This window comes from Oncorhynchus tshawytscha, linkage group LG10 (assembly GCF_018296145.1).
Source record: "Oncorhynchus tshawytscha isolate Ot180627B linkage group LG10, Otsh_v2.0, whole genome shotgun sequence".
NCBI lineage: Eukaryota > Metazoa > Chordata > Actinopteri > Salmoniformes > Salmonidae > Oncorhynchus > Oncorhynchus tshawytscha.
In genome coordinates, this window is record NC_056438.1 from 9,113,926 (window position 1) to 9,136,386 (window position 22,461).

Genomic DNA, 22,461 nt, shown 5'->3' on the forward strand with positions numbered 1-22,461 from the left:
CAGGGGTGTATAGTCAGGGGTGTATAGTCAGGGGTGTATAGTCAGGGGTGTATAGTCAGGGGTGAGTACTCAGGGGTGAATACTTTTTTACGAGACTCATACAATGTTTTTATTCATATGCTTATTTTAGGAGGTCCATACGGGGCGGTCGGCGTCGACCTGGCCTTTGAAGCCATGCTTTGTAAGATCTTCGGAGAGGACTTTATCGAGAGCTTCAAGGTAATTGCTAGAGCATAGAGCATGACGCTTGTAACGCCACGGTTTTTAAACTGCTTTGGATAATAGCGTCTGATAAATATCTTTTTTTTTAGGCGAAGCGTCCCGCTGCATGGGTCGACCTGACCATCGCGTTCGAGGCTCGTAAACGCACGGCCACGCCGGGGCGATCCAACGCCCTGAATATCTCTCTGCCCTTCTCCTTTATCGACTTCTACAAAAGATACAGAGGACAGAGTGTGGAGACTGCCCTGCGCAAGAGCAAGTATGTTGTGGGGAGAGAAAGGTTGTGTGTGTGTGTGTATTTGACCTCTCTCCCTGTGTGAGGATGAACAAAATAAAAAATTGTGTGTAACCCCTCTCGCTACATTAGTAAGAACATAGAAACGTGGTCGCCTCACCCCCTGCATGTCTTTTTTACGGTCTCTCTCTCTCTTTATTTATCCGGGCAAGTCAATTAAGAACAAATTCTTATTTACAATGTCTCTCTCTCTCTCTAGCATGAACATAGTGAAGTGGTCATCTCAGGGAATGCTACGTCTCACTCCTGAAGCCATGAACGAACTGTTCCAACCCACCATTAACAACATCATCAAACACATTGGTGAGACACGCACACACACACACACACATACACTCTCTCTCTAACATTATTTGGTCTGACAATGTAGCATAAAGGGGCACATTTTATATAAACCTCAACATTGACATGTTGGTCTCACCTCCCCTCTCATTCCTCTCTCCCTCCAGAGGAGTTGATGCAGAGACAGGAAGTGCAGGGTGTTCGCTTCCTGTTCCTGGTTGGGGGTTTCGCTGAGTCGCCCATGCTGCAGCGGGCGGCCCAGAATGCTTTGGGTCAAACGTGTCGCATCATCATCCCTCAGGATGTGGGCCTGACCATACTGAAAGGGGCTGTGTTGTTCGGACTGGACCCCACCGTGGTGAGAGTATATACACACAGACAAACACTATGGTACGCACACACCGTGGTACGCACAGCCACGCCGTGGTACGCACAGTCACACACACACAGTCTTGTATAACTGACCTTGTGGGGGGACAAAATTCAGCCCCATTCAAAATTCTATATTCCCTAACCCCTAACCTTAATCCAAAAACCTAACTTTAAACCTAAACCTAACCCTAGCTCCTAACCCTAAACCTAACCCTAGCTCCTAACCCTATCTCCTAACCCTAAACCTTAGCTCCTAACCCTAAACCTTAGCTCCTAACCCTAAACCTAACCATTAAACTAACCCTAGCTCCTAACCCTAAAACTAATCTTAGCTCCTAACCATAAACCTAATCCTAGCTCCTAACCATTAAACTAACCCTAGCTCCTAACCCTAAAACTAATCTTAGCTCCTAACCATAAACCTAATCCTAGCTCCTAACTATTAAACTAACCCTAGCTCCTAACCATTAAACTAACCCTAGCTCCTAACACTAATTCTAACCTTAACCCTTAACCCCTTAGTTGGTCAAATTTTTGGGGACTTCTGGTTAAACACCTCCACTCTCAACCCCACTGTGGTACGTATACACACTACTACCATGGGTGCATCTCAATTGTATTTCCTTATTGCCTTGATTCCTCTCTCCTCGTATCCTTCTCAAAAGGTTCCTCTACTCCGAACTTCTCCAATGGGTTGAGAAGGAGGTGAGGACAGAGGATGTGAGGAATCAAGGAAATACGATTGAGATTCACCTCCAGTTCTAAACATTTCCCCTGTTCCTCCCTCCAGGTGCTATGACATCACCAACTATTCAAACCAATCGCCGCTCTCTCTCCTCTCCCCAGGATACACACACACACACACACTGTGGCACCCTGTCATAAACATTTTCCCTCTACTTTTACTCTCCTTCAGGTGCGTGTGCGTCGTTGCCCTCTGACCTACGGCGTTGGGGTTCTAAACCGCTTCGTGGAGGGTCGACACCCCCGGGACAAACTACTGGTCAAGGAAGGCCGTGATTGGTGCACCGACATCCTCGACAGATTCGTCTCCGTTGACCAATCAGTGGCTTTAGGCGAGGTCGTGAGGCGGAGCTACACACCGGCTAGGTCGGGTCACACACACACACACACTCTTACACACAGCAAAGTCGGGTTACACAAACACAGCAAGGTCGGGTCAGACACACACACAGAGTACCTACACACATAAACATGCACACAAAAACAGACACACACAGCATGGCTGGGAAGGGCTTAAGGGACCCAAGACTCTGCACCTCCCCACACACACACACACACACACACACAGAGTACCTACACACATAAACATGCACACAAAAACAGACACACACAGCATGGCTGGGAAGGGCTTAAGGGACCCAAGACTCTGCACCTCCCCACACACACACACACACACACACAGAGTACCTACACACATAAACATGCACACAAAAACAGACACACACAGCATGGCTGGGAAGGGCTTAAGGGACCCAAGACTCTGCACCTCCCCACACACACACACACACACACACACACAGAGTACCTACACACATAAACATGCACACAAAAACAGACACACACAGCATGGCTGGGAAGGGCTCAAGGGACCCAAGACTCTGCACCCCCCACAAGACTCTGCACCATCATGCCCAAACACACACACACATGGCTGGGAAGGGCACCCAAGACTCTGCACCTCCCCACACACACACACAGAGTACCTACACACATAAACATGCACACAAACAGACACACACAGCATGGCTGGGAAGGGCTCAAGGGACCCAAGACTCTGCACCTCCCCACACACACACAAACAAATCACCAAACCTTCTCCCTCTTTCTCCAGATCCGGCCAGAGGAAGATCATCATCAATATCTACTGCAGCGTCAGCGACGACGTTGTTTACATCAGCGACCCTGGAGTGAGGAAGTGTGGCGCGATCACTCTGGATCTACCGGAGGCGTTGCCGGGGACGGTTGCCGGGGCGGAAAGGAGAGAGATCCGAGCCACAATGCAGTTCGGAGACACAGAGATCAAAGTGACGGCGGTGGACATGGCGACCAATCAGACGGTCCGAGCCGCCATCGACTTCCTTTCAAATTGAGGAGACTGATCACAATGCCAAAGGGTAAAGAAGGAGAAAGTAGGAAATGGACCCACGAGGAATATCGTCAAAGATCCAGGATCAATTAAATGTTTTAACATTGAGTTATGGCACGATGTGGCATTTTAAGGGACGACATGACCTTCGAACTGCTCAACATCACAATTCCTTTCTCACATCGAAAACAAAACATTTCAATCTGATCTAGGATCAGGTCCCTCTGGGAGTGACTGCTGCCTGAGTATATTGGGCTTGTTGGAGACCACTGCCGAATCCTGACCAATCACCTTGAATCATAAATAGCTACTCATGATTACTTGTAGATAAGTCAGTCAGCATTTACCCACTATGCATCACGGATCAAATCCTTGCTCTCGAACATTGCCATAGACTCTTGCCTGTATCTAGTTCCAGTGCCTCCCATCTTCAAGTCAACTGATAATATAATAATAATACTAACGTCTTTGTTGTAGTGCCACCTTGTGGCCACTGGATTGAATGACCAGCTGAACACGCCTTTCACTTTCTATGTATGGAGAAATTAACTGAACTGTGGACTGGTTGTGACGAGGACTGACAGAAATATGCTATGAATATATCTGAACCATTGATTGTATACACTAGTAATTTAGACCTTTTATATACAGTTGCTTGAAGGAAATGTAGGCTTCCTGGAAAAACACCAAATAAGGTATGATCACAACAGTATTTAAGTTGTGTACAGTACATGCAGATATCCTGATGGATCCTGCATTTTATACCCTTATATGAAATATTATCATTTTATGTATAAAGAACTATCTTAAGAAATAACCTGTTTATAGCTTGTTCACATTGAAGATAACCATATTAACTGTTGGTTAAAGCTAGAATCCTTATTTTGCTAGAATCCTATCTTGCTATAATTCTTATTTTGCTAGAATCCTTATTTTGCTAGAATTCTTATTTTGCTAGAATCCTTATTTTGCTAGAATTCTTATTTTGCTAGAATCCTTATTTTGCTAGAATCCTTATTTTGCTAGAATCCTTATTTTGCTAGAATCCTATCTTGCTAGAATCCTTATTTTGCTAGAATTCTTATTTTGCTAGAATTCTATCTTGCTAGAATCCTTATTTTGCTAGAATTCTTATTTTGCTAGAATTCTTATTTTGCTAGAATCCTTATTTTGCTAGAATTCTTATTTTGCTAGAATTCTTATTTTGCTAGAATCCTTATTTTGCTAGAATTCTTATTTTGCTAGAATCCTTATTTTGCTAGAATCCTTATTTTGCTAGAATCCTATCTTGCTAGAATCCTTATTTTGCTAGAATTCTTAATTTGCTAGAATCCTTATTTTGCTAGAATTCTTAAATTTGCTAGAATCCTTATTTTGCTAGAATTCTTATTTTGCTAGAATCCTTATTTTGCTAGAATCCTTATTTTGCTAGAATCCTTATTTTGCTAGAATCCTTATTTTGCTAGAATCCTATCTTGCTAGAATCCTTATTTTGCTAGAATTCTTATTTTGCTAGAATTCTTATTTTGCTAGAATCCTTATTTTGCTAGAATCCTTATTTTGCTAGAATCCTTATTTTGCTAGAATCCTATCTTGCTAGAATCCTTATTTTGCTAGAATTCTTAAATTTGCTAGAATCCTTATTTAGCTAGAATTCTTATTTAGCTAGAATCCTTATTTCGCCCATTTTGGTCAAAAGCTAAGGGTTGGGCTTGGGAAAATGTAAGGACTCAAAACCATAGACAGAGCTATGTATAAAAGGACGGACCATCCATGATATCAAATGTAATAGTTAACCATGTTGAGGCTATACACTGTTTGCATTTACATTGTTAACAAACATTGAGTAAAAGAAGCTCATATTTGGGGTTCTGATGGCGTAAGATAGCTGAACTAAAGCTCATGAGGCATATAAAAATAGGACATAGTACAGGAAGTATTCACACCCATTGACTTATTCCACATTTTGCTGTTGTTACAAAGTGAGATTAAAATTGATTTGGAACTTTCTTTTGTCGATGATCTACACAAAATACTCTAATGTCAGTGGGAAAAAATTATAATATCTGTATATATCTTTTTTAAATAAAACAAATCTTGATTAGATAAGTATTCAACCCCGAGACAATACGTTAGAATCACCTTCGGCAGCGATTACAGCTGAGGCTTTCTGGGTAAGTCTCGAAGAGATTTGCACACCTGGATTGTACAGTATTTGCACATTAATCGTTTTACAAATCTTCAAGCTCCGTCAAGTTGATTGTTATTCATTGTTAGACAGCCATTTTCAAGTCATGCCATACATTTTCAAGACAATTTAAGACAAAACTGTGACTAGGCCACTCAGGATCATTCAACTCCAGTGTATGTTTGGCCTTGTGTTTCAGGTTGTTGTCCTGCTGAAAGGTGAATTTGTCTCCTGATGTGTGTTGGGAAGCAGACTGAACCAGTTTTTCCCATAACATGATGCAGCTACACCCACTCCTTTGGCTAAGAAGCAACCCCACACATGAATGGTCTCATGATGCTTTACTGTTGGCAGGACACAGGACTGATGGTAGTGCTCACCTCGTCTTCTCCGGACAAGCTTTTTTCCAGATGCCCCAAACAATCGGAAGGGGATTCAGAGAAAATGACTTTACCCCAGTCCAATCCCTGTACCTTTTGCAGATTATCAGTCTGTCCCTGATGTTTTTCCTGGAGAGAAGTGGCTTCTTTGCTGCCCTTCTTGACACCAAGCCATCCTCCAAATGTATTTGCCTCACTGTGCGTGCAGATGCACTCACACCTGCCTGCTGCCATTCCTGAGCAAGCTCTGTACTGGTGGTGCCCCGATCCCGCAGCTGAATCTACTTTAGGAGACGGTCCTGGCGCTTGCTGGACTTTCTGGGCGCCCTGAAGCCTTCTTCACAACAATTGAACCGCTGTCCTTGAAGTTCTTGTTGATCCGATAAATGGTTGATTTAGGTGCAATCTTACTGGCAGCAATATCTTTGCCTGTGAAGCCCTTTTTGTGCAAAGCAATGATGACGGCACGTGTTTCCTTGCAGGTAACCATGATTGACAGAGGAAGAACAAGGATGCCAAGCACCACCCTCCTTTTGAAGCTTCCAATCTGTTATTCGAACTCAATCAGCATGACAGAGTGATCTCCAGCCTTGTCCTCGTCAACACAGCTGGGTTAACGAGAGAATCACTGACATGTCAGCTGGTCCTTTTGTGGCAGGGCTGAAATGCAGTGGAAATGTTTTTTGGGGGGGATTCAGTTCATTTGCATTGCAAAGAGGGACTTAGCAATTAATTGCAATCAATCTGATCCCTCTTCATAACATTCTGGAGTATATGCAAATTGCCATCATACAAACTGAGGCAGTAGACTGAAAATTACAATTTGTGTCATTCTCAACTTTTGGCCACGACTGTATGTGTGGTGGGTACAGGGATTGTGCAATAATGAATGACTCAGTCCATGCAATTGTTATGCTCCTGAACAAAATTATAAATGAAACTTGCAACAATTTCATTTTTTTTATTTTTTATAGTTAGTGTAAAAAAAGGAACTCGGTCAATTGGAAATGAATTCATTAGGCCCTAATCTATGGATTTCACATGACTAGGAATATAGATATGCTTCTGCTGGTCACAACTACCTTAAAAGGTTGGGGAGAGGCTCAGAAAACCAGTCAGTATCTGTTGTAACCACCATTTGCCTCACGCAGCGTGACACATCTCCTTTGCATAGTTGATCAGGCTGTTGATTGTGGCCTGTTGTCCCACTCCTTTTCAATGGCTGTGAGAAGTTGCTAGATATTGGCGGGAACTGGAACACGCTGTCGTACCTGTTGATCCAGAGCATGCCACACGTGCTCAATGGGCGACATGTCTGGTGAGGATGCATCTCATCCCGGTATCTCTGTGCATTCAAATTGCTAACGATAAAGTGCAAATATGTTTGTCTGCAGCTTAACCCCACCATGGGACACTGTTCATGTTGACATCAGCAAATCTGCTCACCCACACGACGCCATACACGTCTGCCCGGTAGTTGAAACCGGCATTCATCCGTGAAGAGCACACTTCTCCAGCGTGCCAGTGGCCATCGAAGGTGAGTCTTTAACCACGGAAGTCGGTTACGACCCTGGTGAGGATGACAAGCGCAGATGAGCGTCCCTCATACGTTTATGTAGAAATTCTTCAGTTGTGCAAACCCAGTTTCATCAGCTGTCCGGATGGCTGGTGTCTTGACGATCCTGCAGGTGAAGAAGCCGGATGTGGAGGTCCTGAGGCCAGTTGGACATACTGCCAAATTCTCAAAAACGACATTGAGGCAGCTTATGGTAGAGAAATGAACATTCAATTCTCTGGCAAAAGCACAAGTGGACAATCCTGCAGTCAGCATGCCACCTCAAAACGTGCCACATCTGTGGCATTGGGTTGTGTGACGAACCTACACATTTTAGAGAGTGGCATTTTATTGTCCAAGCAGAAGGTGCACCTGTGTAATGATCATGCTGTTTAAATCAGCTTCTTGATATGCCACACCTGTCAGGTGGATTATCATCATGGCCAAGGAGAAATGTTCACAAACAGGGATGTAAATAAATTGAGAAATAAGCTTTTTTGTGCATATGGAACATATCTGGGATCTTTTATTTCACCTCATGAAACCAACACTTTACATGCGTTTATATTTTTGAGGCTTGCCAAAACAAAAAAGGGGTTGAATACGCATTGTTATGGCAACCACCAACCGTCATTGAAGGGCAGGTAAACACAATGCATCAGGATTTCGACTAGTGAAGTCTTCTAGATCATCAAATCCAAGGTATTTTCAGCTAATATTCAAACACACACCCCTCTTCCTGCAACACACAGGAGACAGTAGTTGAGCTGTAGAATTATTGATTTTAATGGTCCAATAATAAATAGCAACAAAGCAACAAAAACATTGTCAACATCATCGACTAACTCAGTGCGTGTGACAGTTACAAGCATTACAAAAGATGGCACCCTTGACTCTGTCCTAGACAATGGCTGGGGGGGGTATTGTGGTGAGGCGGCTCAAGTATCCAACCATCCCAATGTGAGACAAAGGGAATAAGAGTTGTGGTTAGTAGTTTGTAAGACACAGACTGATGTTAGTCATGACAGGTGAATTGGTTTGGCCGACTAATGCATTAAGATGACTGGACAACAGATGCCATCACTTACAAGGAGAGAAAAGGGAAATTGGACCAAATTCTACCACCATCCTAGCCAGAGCCCAGAGTACCACTACTACCGTTGCTGTTGCACCCCTCCTGTAAGAAGTGTTGGAGGCGACTGAAGTGAGACTCGACCAGAGCCATAGACATACATCGCTCAGTAAACTCCATTAGAATTTAGAGCCTCTCTAATAGAACCGCCATGTTGGTTCCAAACATTCCAAAGACTGTCACATTCTAATTAAAATGAACAGAATCTCTTCTAGACTGCTGTTGTCATGGGAACATTTAGTAACAAAGTGGATGATTCTTTCCTATTTCACCTAGTTTGCCAGAATGTCGGTCTATGGCTCTGTAGGTTAGAGGTCAGGGTCCCCCCTTAGTGAGCATGGGGTCTGCCACGTCCCCGGCCTCTCCCGCCCCCTGGTGGCCCTTCTACGCTACTGCGCGGATTCTTGATGGTCTCGTCCACTGAGAGGATGAGGCAGGCGGCCTCGCTGGCGGCAGTCAGTGCGTTGATACGCACGATGGAGGGTTCCCACACACACGCCAAGTAGTTATCAGCTATATCCTCATTGTTCACGTCTACACCGTACCACATACCACCCTAAGAGGAGAGGGGGAGAGAGGAAGAGAGAAGGGGGAAGTTAGTGTGTGTGGATCTCTCATAGGGTTTGAGCAGTAAGCCTAATGAATCAGACTATAGATGAAAAAATATATATATTATTATATAAAAAATAAATTTAAATCGGTGAAAAGTGGGTGCAGGTGCATCTGCGACAGCAGAAAATCTGATGCTAGTGGTTTTTCAACAGTAAGGCTCAGCTCAACATGGCAGCATCAACATAGTTGTTATTGTTAAAAATAAACGTTTCTATATTTGTATATCACACTCAAAGTGAAAACAATGTGGCTACAATTCATTGGTTACTGACAGGTCCCAAATATCACTTTTGAACACGTGATTTTTGTAAAGTTCATGCAGTCAACATGTAGCCATGGTCGGACGGTTTTTATCCCCATAATCAGAGTTGAACATAAATTTCGTCCCAGTACGGGGACCTCCTGTGTCTACACACACACACAAAAAAGAAATCATAGAATTCCATATAGAACCCCTATTAATTCAAAAGGATCTGTGGGCCTAGTCGTAAAGATTTGTCATTTAAAATGTATTAGCCTATCTTCTCATGAGGCATAAGCACAAGCAGTCATGTTATCAAACAACTACTTCAAGAGTCTTATGTGGGATCCCTGCAGGGTACGCAGGGATGACGAAACGACAAGAGGCCATGCTCCTTTTAAAGCCTCATTTTTAGATATTTTTCTGCTTATAAATTGTGACATTTGGTAGACTATTTGTTAGTCAAATTGTCTACAATACCTTCTCTTCTGTCATTACTTGACGCTCGTCTAGAATACAAAAAAATAAAGCTTTGCTCACCAGAATAAGGTCATATTGATAGAATGTCGACGGCGCACCGATCATTCCAAATTGATAGAATGATCAGTGCATCATCAACAATCTAGTTGACGGTCAAGTTCTTCCATTTCGGCTTGGCTCACAGAGCAAGGACCGGGGCAGACATCCAAATGATAGTTTGAACAGTTTTAAAAGACATGGAAAGCTGTGAAAACGATCCAACATGTTTTCTGATAGCATTTCAGTTGGTCTTAGATGCATATTTTATGTGGTTGAAAATGAAACTGTCACCTTTAATAGAAAAATAAATCGCATGTTTAGGCTACACTACAGGACCCTAAGCGACCAATCATATTCTCTCAAGATGTTGAAAGAAATATTCTTTCATATTTCTCCACTCCTGTCGGTCACTCATCTCTGGGTCGGCCAAGCGTTATGGTTCAACCACACCTCATTTGAGCGTATTCAACAAGTTGAAGTCTATTGGCTCATTCTTCATGCGGTAATGATCAAGAAATAGGTTCCAAGAAAAATCCTCAAGTTTTCTAATTATTGTGACAGGCTCATGTTTTAACAGGACGGTGTAACCCCCCCAATGTTGTTTTTAACTTACTTTCACCTCTACCCATAATGCAACACAATGAAAAGGTGACCAACGACTGTCAACATCTTGACTAAAGTGATCCGCTGGAACGTGCCCACCTACCCACCTGTGTAGGCATGGTGTGTGTGTGTACCTGTGCGTGCTTGGCGCGCAGCTTGTTGAGTATGTTGGTGGCGTCGAAGCCTGCGTTGTCACACAGCTGTCTGGGGATAATCTCTAGAGCCTTAGCGTATGCTCCAATCAGCAGCTGCTGCTTGCCAGGAATGGTTCTAGAATAATCACGCAGGTACTTTGAGAGTTCCATCTCGATCGCACCTCCGCCAGCCACAATGGAGTCATTCTGGAGAAGAGAGGATGGAGGGAGAGGTTAGTGAATGGTTCTGGAATAATCACGCAGGTACTTTGAGAGTTCCATCTCTACTGCACGAGCACCCCCTAGGATGGAGGAAAGGAGACAATTTAGACTGTCGTTCTTATTTACAATGACGGCCTAGGAACATTGGGTTTAACTGCCTTGTTCAGGGGCAGAATGAGATTTTAACCTTGTCAGCTCAGGGATTCGTTACTGGCCCAACGCTCTAACTACTAGGCTACTGACTTCAATGACTGTCAGGGAACAGTGAAGCATGCTGGATAGGAGGAAGCATTTACCTACACAGATGCCTTGGGTTAGTTTAGGTACCCAACACAAGCACTGATTAAATATCAGCTCACTGTAGAAGGATGGCATTGGTTTAAGTCAGAGTTTGGTAGAGCGAGCACTTGCCACAAAGACCATTTTTAGCTTTAGGATGTGCCCTCTATCCAACTCTATGGTTTAGGTCCAGTGGCCTGCGGGTCAACCTACCTTGATGGCTCTGCGTACGATCATGATGGCGTCGTGTAGAGAGCGTTCCGTCTCCTCCATGAACTGCTCGGCTCCGCCCCTCAGGATGATGGTACACGTATGGGAGCGAGGACAACCCTTGAAGAAGTTATACCTGGAGGAACGGGGGCACGCATTAAAAAAAACACAGACTAGAAAATCACTATTTTAAACTAGGCTGGGTGAGATTCTCCTAATATTTGCTATACAATATTTTTTTAAATGACACTGCCAGATCAGTGAAATGTTCTACTAGCTAGGGCCCGGTTTCCTGATATCGATGGAACTTTAGGCTAACGAGTGTTTTAACACTGGCCAGCATCCTCTCTCCTAACACGCATTGTTACAAAATGGCCGAAGATGTATCACACGTTTCCCAGAACACGGCGCCGAAAGAACGGTTTGCCAGGTGCGTCGTTAGAGCACGTGTCGATAGGCCTAGGGATAGAGAAAGGCAGTGCTGTTTTCTCCATTCAAACGGGCCTCCTGAGGTGCAGCAGTCTCAGGCACTGCACCACAGTGCTTGAGGCATCACTACAGACCCGGGTTCGATCTCAGGCTGTGTCCTAATTGTCCGTCCCATAGGGTTGCACACAATTGGTCCTGCGTCATCTGGGTTAGGGGGGGTTTGGCCTTGCTTAGCTTATTGCGCTCTAGTGACTCCTTGTGGCGGGCACATAGGTGCAGCTGTCTTCCATGTTAAATGGGCGGGTGTTATGGAGGGCGGGGCGGTTCATGTTTTGGAGGACGCGTGACTCGACTGTCGCATCTCCCGAGCCCGTTGGAGCAATGAGACAAGATCGAACTCGGATATCATGAAATTGGAGAGAAGGGGATGCAAATATAAAAACCGTACCACTATTCCACAATACCGACGACAGATCAAATCCTGGTGAAATTATCACCAATATGGCTGCAAATATTAAACCAGATTATTTTATTTTATTTAAAAAATAATGTGCAAAAAGAAGTTATCCAACAGCGCACTTAGCCGTTCTACAAAATGTTCCCGAAGCAGTCGGCAAATAAAACACACTGAAGTTCCTCCTAGGAGCTCTCACCTCTCTCCTCCAACCTGCACCTCCTCAAAGACTTCACAGCGCCCCAGGACATCGTCTGTCATGGAGCCAACGCTGGTCTGGATGGAGCCCCCGCAGGCCTGGAGGACACATTACACCGTAAGAAATACAGCAACACACACCACATTAGGAACAATACAGTTTGAAAAAGCACAAACCAATAGAAGATACCATTGATAAGAATTACACTCGGACGGCTGCTCTAAATTCAGACAAATGCTTGTGAACTTCTCAAATGAGAAAACAAGACGTCTTCCATGGCTTGGAAGACTCAACTAATGAACACAGCCCAGTTTTAATATCCATATATCTGACTGCGGTCCCCTACCATCATTGTCCTCTTGAGGTCCTCCTCCTGAACACGTCCAGCACAGAACAGATCCCGGTCAGCAAAGTACTGTGTGGCCACGTCTCCAATGGGCAGCTTGGACAGGACCACCTAAAAAAAAAAAAAAAAAAAAAAAAGGAGCAACATGTCACATTTCAGACAACTTTTGATTTCGTCATGCTTTTAAAACAAAGATATGTTGTGTTTTTTTGATAAGTTGAATAATTAACCCCCAAAAAAAGTCTGCTAGCATGAAAGTTAACATCGTCTAACCTTAGTCTCCGCTGCCAGCAAGCTAGCCTGTCGTAGTCACGGCAACCCTTTCAACCAACTGTCAGAGGACATGTAAACCAGGGAAAGGGCTGTCTAGCTACGTACCTTGGCTCCTGACTTGTAGATCTTCTCCAGCTTGTCATACAGGATGTTCCACTCTGCATCTACGATGGCCTGGTAGTCCTGGGGAGGAGACCCGAGGGGAAAAAGGGTGCATAGACTTCACTCTCCCTCATTCATTTAAAAAGCATTGGTGTTGGGTAGTGTATTTCCTATGGCTTAGTGAATAATACTCTTTATATTTCAGATGCATACAGGGACAGTGTGATTGAATGGGTACGCCATCTTTAGAGTCTGGCGGTAGTGCTTAGCCCAAGACCCCAGATCACATACAATCACTGGAGACGTGGGTACGAATCACGTCTCTCATACATACACACGTATTTAAGCAGAGCGAAACGTCTGGCAATTGTCTTAGTTTAAATATGAAGAATATATTTTTTTTTAAAGTCACCAGTGATAATATAATAATGCTCCTTTATTGATTGTTTAATTGACTGATCCATTACTAACCTCGACAGACTTGACGCGGACCTCTGCATTGTCCTTCTCGGCCTTCAGTTCCAGCTCGACATTGAGCAGAGCGATCTTGGGCTGGTCGTAACGTTTAGGCTGCATCTCAAACCCGGCGTAGGAGAACGTCTTCTTGAAGGCCACGCCAGCTACCAGGTGAGACTCCTGTAGAGGGAGGAGGGGAGTAAAATTAGTCTCTTGTAGAGGGAGACAGACTGCAATAGGTGGTGGAATAAATTAAACACTTTGAAAGGATCCAGACCACATGGTAGTGCACCAGACAGGACGCTGGGTTGTACCGCGTTTACCCCCGGGACAGGACGCTGGGTTGTACCGCGTTTACCCCCGGGACAGGAGTAGACCATTTTTAAAAACCTGGAAGACCAGGTGTCTTTAATGTAGGCAATCACTAAACTAATCAATTAGCTCAGTTGCTCAGGTGTGGTGTCTAGTTGGAACAAAGAGTAGTTTACCCTGCTTTAGGATCTATAATGAGGGAGGTCCCAGCCCGACACTTCAAGACAGAGTAGAGCCGCTTTAGTATATTGAGATTCAGCACTGTAGTCTCATCTCACTAAAACGACACCCACCATCTTCCCTCTCTCACACCCAGCCCTACGGTGCTAGTCTTTTACCTCCAGAGCTCCTCCCTGCACCTTCTTGATCCCGATCATCTTGAGAGGCAGCAGCTCATCAAGCATCATGACAGCCTCCACCACCATCTCACTGAAGAACTCCTTCTGACCTGGGGTTGAATTACAACATTAATACAAGCTGTAGACTACAACCGTAACACCCGTACTCTCTGAGAGACTACCAATCGTTAGGGTTGCATTATTTTGGCAACATCACACACAAAAAATTCCCAGGTTGGAAATTTCACAGAATCAGGAAGGAATAAGCAGGAAATCCAAAATGGTTCAACCAAGATAACAAGTAAAAACAAAAAAGGGGGAATTTTAGTAACAAATAGTAACAAATGCCATAGATGAATTAATTGTAAGTCAATTGCAAAGCTAATTCCATCACCTTATGATTGTTGTTTAATAAAAAAATAAAAAAACAACTGACCTGCGATCAGCTTGGAGTTCATGGCTGTGGCGGCACACTTCACCAAGAGTTCCCTCTGTTCTCTAGAGGGGAGGGAGATAGAAGAGGGGGTGTAGACAGTGATCAGCTTGGAGTTCATGGCTGTGGTGGCACCAAGAGCCCCCTCTGTTCTCTAGAGGAAGACCACGGTTCAATCTGAAGTCCAACGGAAACATCTTCCTCTTTATTCCATCCCCTTTGAAAGATCACAAACACACACAACTCACTTCTTGTCGTCCTTCTTGACGGTGACAGAGATCTCTCGGATCTTCTTGACGGCCAGGTGCGTAGCGCTGCGGAAGGCTCTGATGATGGTCTGGGGGTGGAGACCCTCCTCCACGTACGGCTTCAACTGCTTCAGGAACTCTGCTGCCAACAGGGTTACAGACGTGGTACCGTCGCCCACCTGGACAGAGAAAAGAAAACAATTAATACAAATGGAGAGGGAACAGACTAACACTAGAACGAGAGAAGTCAGGTGGGGGGGGCCTAGAGGAGTCAGTGGGAGGGAGGGGCGGCTAGAGGAGTCAGTGGGAGGGAGGGGCGGCTAGAGGAGTCAGTGGGAGGGAGGGGTGGCTAGAGGAGTCAGTGGGAGGGAGGGGCGGCTAGAGGAGTCAGTGGGAGGGAGGGGCTAGAGCAGTCAGGTGGGGGGGGCTAGAGGAGCCATCACTAACGCTTTCACAGATGGACTCAAACAAGACACACACAGACCTCGGCATCCTGGGAGCGTGCAATGTCCACCAGGGTCTTGGCAGCAGGGTGAACCACATCCAGCAGCTTCAGGATGGTCGCCCCGTCGTTGGAGATGGTGGCTTTACCTGAAGGGAGACATCCCCACACACACAGCTTCAGTATAACTGCAAAACAAGTGTCCAACTACTGCAGGCCAGGCTTCCCTCCCCCAAAATGACACACCATGTTCCCCGCACTCTGACATCTCCTCCATCCCTCTCACCTCTGCCATCCACCATGAGTTTGTCCATACCGCGAGGCCCAAGTGTGGTGCGGACGGCCTCAGCGATGACCTGGCAGGCATTGATGTTGCTGATCAGCTGAGGGACGCCCTGAGACGTATCCGTCCCCTCCTTAAGCAGGATTACCGGTGTGGGCTACAGGGAGAGGAGGGAAGGAAAGAATTGAGAGATGAGCAAGACATCCTTCAGCAAGATGTTGGCTGAGACATGACAGTCACTATGCAGACAAGTTGGGCCCTGGCTAAGAGTGGGAAGGAAAGCACGGACAGAATCGCAGAATTTGGTAATAAAAATAGAATCAACTGTAAATGAAGAATATTGCATAATTTTTCATATTTGGGCTGAAATTTATTTTTAAAAACGGAGGGGGGGAAATGAAAAAAGCCGGACTCTTACGTCATCTCACAACTTGGCTGTTACTTTGAGAAACATGTCGAAAAGGTCGTCAAGAGGGCCAAGTCGTCAAAAAACTAAAACATTCGACACTAACCCCTAAATTCAGAGCAGAGCGATACCCAAAGAACTGAGTCAGGCGACAAGCTGTTTTGCACATCCTGTCAACATGCCATTGATTGGACCCATAAAAACACATTTGATGACCACTTAATGTCTAAAGCCCATGTGAAGAACAAAGAAAAGCACTGTGAGCCAGAGCATGCCTCTTCAAACGACCATTACTAACGCAAGGGCATTAGCAGATTCAAGACGAGAATTTATTTAGGACTTTGTGGCTGTGTGCTCCAAGTCTGACACCCCCTTAGAAAAGCTAAGAAAGCTACGGCCGTTTGAAGCATTTCAACTCCTACTAGCACACAACTAGGCTCACTTTGATCTCAAACCCATCTTGCGACTACATGATTGAAAGACTGTAGGCCTGCATTGACAGGCACGAGCAATAATTGGGGCGGCAGCGTAGCCTAGTGGTTAGAGCGTTGGACTAGTAACCAGAAGGTTGCAAGTTCAAACCCCTGAGCTGACAAGGTACAAATCTGTCGTTCTGCCCCTGAACAGGCAGTTAACCCACTGTTCCTAGGCCGTCATTGAAAATAAGAATTTGTTCTTAACTGACTTGCCTAGTTAGGTAAAATAAAAAATTATACTCCAATGAGCTCTACAGAGATGGGGAGGCCAGTGCGTAACACATCGCATCCGGACTCTTGACACAACTCTGATCGGCATAGCTTAAAAACGCTTGATAATGATTTGGTTTTTGCCCCGGGAAAGCAGAAAAGCGTTAACATCGAGCCCTGTAACCCAAACTAGGCCCATCTGAAATATGATCAATGAAATCACCAAGTAGCCTATTGTGGCAAAGATACATCTGTAGAAGATTGTTAAACTGAACTTTATATGGATAATGATGTAGGTAGGGTAGGCTAGTGCCCCCCCTCGTCAAAAATTAAAACGAGCTCTTTCTGGTTACTAATCTGGATGTGTGCCGCCTTTGCGCACCAATGCTAATGACTGGTCATTGGTCAACAACACACGCAGCTTCCTGTTCTGAAGCACAGATTGGACATTTTTGAAACAAGAATTTGGTGCAATGACATAGGCCTTTGTTAGTGACCAGATCAAATAATTAAAAAAAGAGAAATATAAAATATATTTCCCCCAGTTTCACACTAGCAATGACCACAAACCTTCTCAATGCGCTAGGTCAGGTGAGCTATGTTGATCGACAGATTGCTAGTCCAATCACAGGGTCAAGTGTGTATTTCACTAGCCAATCTAGCAAAGGTTTTTTTGCAAGTGCAATACAGGTCTCAGGCGGTGTGGACGGTAATCCACGCAGGCTGTACACTAAATGAGTGACAGAACCTGGCCAGATAATTTCAAGACATCAGTCATGAAGTCCGGAGTCTTGAAGTTCCATGTCAAGTCATTTTTATTTTCTATCAAGTAGAGGCTCAAGTCATCAAAATTCCTGACTCAAACCCAAGTCATGACTCGAGTCCACACATTTGGCTTTAAGCGCAGTGTTTGATTAAATAATTAAGACAAATGCTGGCCTTCACAGATGCTCCTGAAGTTGCCGATAATAGGAGACAACAGCAGTCTGCAGCCTGTTTCGTGTTGAGTGCCAGTTTACAGTAACCTGCGCGCTAGGTATGATATTTCATATGCTCCTTTGTAAAACAGTTTAATTTAAATAATGTCTTCTCAGAATCACTGTCATGTGGTTAAATTATATCTAAATGAAACTGACAAATCTAAGTTACTTCTATTGTCAACAATGTAAAAATAGCCTACATAAAGCCAACATAAAAACCATTGCAGGTAGAAAACACCCTCAAAAATAAATATCCTATAAATTACATTGTTGCAAACAAGCCATGCCTAGCCAAACTTGAAACATTAACAACTAAGTCCAGCCCTAGCACTTGCAAACATTAACCACTAAGTCCAGCCCTAGCACTTGCAAACATGTATCAAGTACTCTGGGGCCTCAGTCTCTGTCTCTGTGAGCCCCCGGACAGACCGCTTTATTTGGATAAGAAGTAAAAAAATCAGGTTTCCACTGGCTCAGTGCATGACATGTTTCCCTTTCACAACAAGGCTTGGGGGTTATAGAAAGAAATAACTCAAGATAGGCCTACATTGAGGAACTATTGTAATTCCCAAGGGATGTAAAAAAACACTTTGTTTACTCGCTGTTTGAGGTTATGAAAAAATTACTTTGAGAAGTTCCACAGCTCATTAGAGGTGGCAAGCTAAGATCATCAGAAACACCAATATGTTTAACAGACAACAAATACCTCGTGAAAAAAAGTGTTTCTGATGTTGTCTTATGTAAGGATGATCGTCCACAACCTTCTACGGTAAAAGCATCCTGAAACAGCGCTTACATTTATTTCAGATGACTGCCTGTCTTTACGTTTATAAGCTAATGCTCAAATGCAGGTTTTGCTAAACATATCGTGTAGACAGAGTATCCCAGCAGGCTATTGGTGTGCTCTTTTTTTCCTTCTTTCTCCAAGTTATATTGTGATTCTGAAACGTTTTATATTTTCTGTCTGGATTCATAGTCTCTCCCCTTTTAACTGTCCTAATTAACTAATGTGTATAACCTCCCAATCAGGGAGAATCAGCATGAGCAAAGCAAGGTGTAGAATCACTAATCTACAAATAGTATTCCCTGCCATATACCCTTTGTTAAATTAAGATGTGCGATCCCCCCCAGCAAACAATCAAGTGCATCCAGACATTGAATGATTGGAGACGCTTGTGCCAATTAAAATTTCCTAGGATTTTCTTCCTGCAGCAAAGCCAGCGGAAGGATGGAAATACCGGTGAAAAAGAAGAAGGCACAGCCCTACCCATTCAATATCGCCAGTACTGTAATAAAATGTCCACGGTAAGAATCAAATAGGCTGCACGATATAAAACTACTGTAACGTTACTACTTCCAAACTGATGGGCTGAGCACAGATCAACCTGTAGCTAATCTGTTTAGCCAAAGGGTATGGTGGTTCCTCGCTATCTAACTAAAACGATCTATGGCTAACATTAGCTGCGTTTCTTGCTACCAAACACAACTCCCATTGAATAGTGAGTAGCTAAGAGGGGGATTGATTCATCTCGCCCGGGCCCCCGTGTTCTGCACCGTCTCAAAGTTAATTTACATTCAGTTTGGAACCGGGCTGCCTTGCCCACAAAAATGCCGTAATTAAGCATGTGTAATAATAAGTAGGGTTGATTTTTAACGCTTTAGCCATCTGTCTCCCCAATGAACTTGTTATACATTCTAATATGTATTATGTAAAAGATCAGTTTCTGGACGATGAAGCATGCTGCATTGTCAAAATGACCGAGCGGCGCAGATGGTTTCATTTGATTAAGGCCAAGCAAGGGCTCTCCCTTCTCCCCACTTTTGCTCGATAACGTGACGGGCTTTACATGGGTTCAACGTAAAATAACGTATTCAGTGTCTAAGGGGCCTGCCTTCGTATATTTGTCAATAACAGACCATCAAAACATGCTTAAAATGGGCCCACGTGGGAAATATAACCCGCTAAATAGCTTAGCATAGCAGGAAAGTTCTCGACTGTTCTGACCATCTGATGCGCCACAACGCCGTCAAAACCGACAGCCACTCCTCACTAGCTACTACTGTGTTTAGTGAGGTTATTTCTTTTGCATTTCAACTAGCCCGCTGCATAAATTCTACCCTATGATGAGAATTCAAACCCTGGCGTTAAATTTAACAAAAATAAATAAAAACGGGATCCTTCAAACCGTGACCGATAACCACACCTAGCAACGTTAGCACAAGTTGACAAAGCCCGTGCGTAGCTATTTTACCTAACAAACCAGACGCGATGACTACTACGAAAAAATATACATGGTTTTACACTTATCTATTAAACCCCTATGCCAGTATATTACTAATGTGCATAGCTAACCCTCACCCCAAAAATTGTATGAACTAACCGTACAGGACCGTCACTAGCTAAGGAGCTAACTGGTAACCGGTATGCCCATTTGATGCGAGGTGACGCTACTTGTTAGCATCGTGATAACGGTGGACTTTATAACGTATTTTATTTGAAAGATAATGCGTCAATCTGGATAGAAAGAGCATACATTTTACAATACATGCAATTTGGTAACACATATACAGGGATAATTTGACGGATGCAGGTGGATTTTATCTGAATGAGCGAAGCATGAACGGCTACTCACCATCATCTTTACAATTCTTTAGAGAGAAACGGCACCGGTGTTCTATCCCACAATGCAGTTCGACTATGAGCTTCTCTTCCTGTTTAAGATTTATCTATTTTTAGCAGGGGTAACTTTGTACTTGTCACGCTTCAGAATTGGAACACGATTCAATTGATCTTATTTTGACGTTGACGAATTGTATATTTCCAGTCCCAATTCAATAACATTCTTTGCCATTTCTCTTGATATCGGCATTATCTTGTTGAGTACACGCTGTCACATCAGTCCCAAGCCGTTGCAGGTAGTTCGAGTCGACTGTTAAAAATGTAATGTCTTTCAATGCAGTTCATACAAGAAATTATCATCCTAGAACATCATATACAAAATAATGATACTTTTCCCCTTTCAACTGTGCTATTACTAATTGTAGCTGTTTCCATACATGCAGTTTCTGCACATCTGTTTCCATTATCTCTACTCTACCTAATAGAACTTGGGGCAGCAGTGGAGAGGTTCCTCGATGTCCACATTACTGAGGACTTAACGTGGACCTCTCACACCAGCACAGTCATGAAGAAGGCACGGCATTGCCTCTTCTCCCTCAGAAGGCTGAAACTATTTGGGATGGCCACTCGGATCCTTAGGAACTTCTACAGCTGCACCATCGAGAGCATCCTGACTGGTTGTATCACTATATGGTAAGGCAACTGCACCGCCCTCGACCGGAAGAGCCTACATCGGGTGGTGCGGACGGCCCAGCACATCACTGGGGATGAGCTCCCAGCCATACAGGACGTACATGCCAGGCGGTGTCTGAGAAAAGCCTGAAAAACTCCAGCCACCTGAGACATGGACTGTTCTCAGCGCTACCGTCCGGCAGACCGTACCAGTGCATCAATGCTCAGACCAACAGACTCCTAAACAGCTTCTATCCACTGGCCATAATACTGTTAAATGGCTGACAACTACTGCTCCACCTCACACCTACACTGCTGCTAAAATTAGTATTGATTACGCTGTCGTTCATTGATTATTGCCTTTACCATTAGTATCTATTTATCATGCCTCTATTCACTGTTAGTCCTGTTTACATGTACATCTATCTATAGTGCCTTCAGAATGTTGTTTTACAGCCTGAATTTTATTAAAACACATTAACCCATAATGTCAAAGTGGAACTAGGTTTGTCGAAATGTTCAACTCCTTTGTTATGGTAAGCTTAAATAAGTTCAGGAGTAAACATTTGCTTAACATGGAACACAAACCGGCTGCGTGCCATTGTGCATAAATTAATTTTGTCCCCCCACACCAAAGGCGATCATGACACGCAGGTTAAAATTATTTATTTATTTCACCTTTATTTAACCAGGTAGGCTAGTTGAGAACAAGTTCTCATTTGCAACTGCGACCTGGCCAAGATAAAGCATAGCAGTGTGAGCAGACAACACAGAGTTACACATGGAATAAACAATTAACAAGTCAATAACACAGTAGAAAACAAAGGGGGGAGTCTATATACAATGTGTGCAAAAGGCATGAGGAGGTAGGCGAATAATTACAATTTTGCAGATTAACACTGGAGTGATAAATGATCAGATGGTCATGTACAGGTAGAGATATTGGTGTGCAAAAGAGCAGAAAAGTAAATAAATAAAAACAGTATGGGGATGAGGTAGGTGAAAATGGGTGGGCTATTTACCAATAGACTATGTACAGCTGCAGCGATCGGTTAGCTGCTCAGATAGCTGATGTTTGAAGTTGGTGAGGGAGATAAAAGTCTCCAACTTCAGCGATTTTTGCAATTCGTTCAAAACAAACTCTGAACCAATTACATTCATTTTTGGGACAGGTCGAAAAGCATTAAACATTTATGGCAATTTAGCTAGCTAGCTTGCACTTGCTAGCTAATTTGTCCTATTTTGCTAGCTTGCTGTTGCTAGCTAATTTGTCCTGCGATATAAACATTGAGTTGTTATTTTACCTGAAATGCACAAGGTCCTCTACTCCACCAATTAATCCACACATAAAATGGTCAACCGAATCGTTTCTAGTCATCTCTCCTCCTTCCAGGCTTTTTCTTCTATGAACTTATATGGCGATTGG

At 43.9% G+C, this 22,461-nt stretch overlaps 2 protein-coding genes across 5 annotated transcripts in view; one reads left to right on the forward strand and one right to left on the reverse strand.

Annotated features, from left to right (window-relative positions):
• hspa12b (heat shock protein 12B) overlaps positions 1–5,291 on the forward strand; it is a 52,921-nt gene extending 47,630 nt beyond the window's left edge. For both annotated transcript variants that reach the window (XM_042329398.1, XM_042329397.1), the window contains 6 exons: positions 131–219; positions 312–481; positions 717–820; positions 967–1,157; positions 2,088–2,281; positions 3,027–5,291. In XM_042329398.1, the coding sequence (XP_042185332.1) occupies positions 131–219; positions 312–481; positions 717–820; positions 967–1,157; positions 2,088–2,281; positions 3,027–3,285 (1,007 nt within the window). In that variant the 3' untranslated portion in view covers positions 3,286–5,291. The remainder of the gene's footprint in view (positions 1–130; positions 220–311; positions 482–716; positions 821–966; positions 1,158–2,087; positions 2,282–3,026) is intronic.
• Positions 5,292–8,114: 2,823 nt separating this feature from the next.
• On the reverse strand, positions 8,115–20,516 carry cct7 (chaperonin containing TCP1, subunit 7 (eta)). Of its 3 annotated transcripts, XR_002954897.2 has the most exons (14): positions 20,377–20,516; positions 15,675–15,828; positions 15,431–15,537; positions 14,947–15,125; positions 14,702–14,763; positions 14,266–14,375; positions 13,631–13,795; positions 13,163–13,240; positions 12,785–12,895; positions 12,439–12,536; positions 11,360–11,492; positions 10,646–10,852; positions 8,809–9,092; positions 8,115–8,143 (listed from the first exon to the last, which is right to left on the reverse strand). XR_002954897.2 is itself a non-coding variant. In XM_024434302.2 (13 exons), the coding sequence occupies exons 1-13, from the start codon at positions 20,380–20,382 to the stop codon at positions 8,865–8,867; spliced, it is 1,638 nt and encodes a 545-aa protein (XP_024290070.1). In that variant the 5' UTR covers positions 20,383–20,516; the 3' UTR covers positions 8,167–8,864. The 3 variants fall into 3 exon arrangements, 2 of the variants coding, with proteins under 2 accessions (XP_024290070.1, XP_042185354.1); XM_024434302.2 differs by lacking the exon at positions 8,115–8,143 and having other exon boundaries at positions 8,167–9,092; XM_042329420.1 differs by lacking the exons at positions 8,115–8,143; positions 15,431–15,537; positions 15,675–15,828; positions 20,377–20,516 and having other exon boundaries at positions 8,167–9,092; positions 14,702–14,852; positions 14,947–15,083.
• Between the last annotated feature and the right edge of the window lie 1,945 nt (positions 20,517–22,461).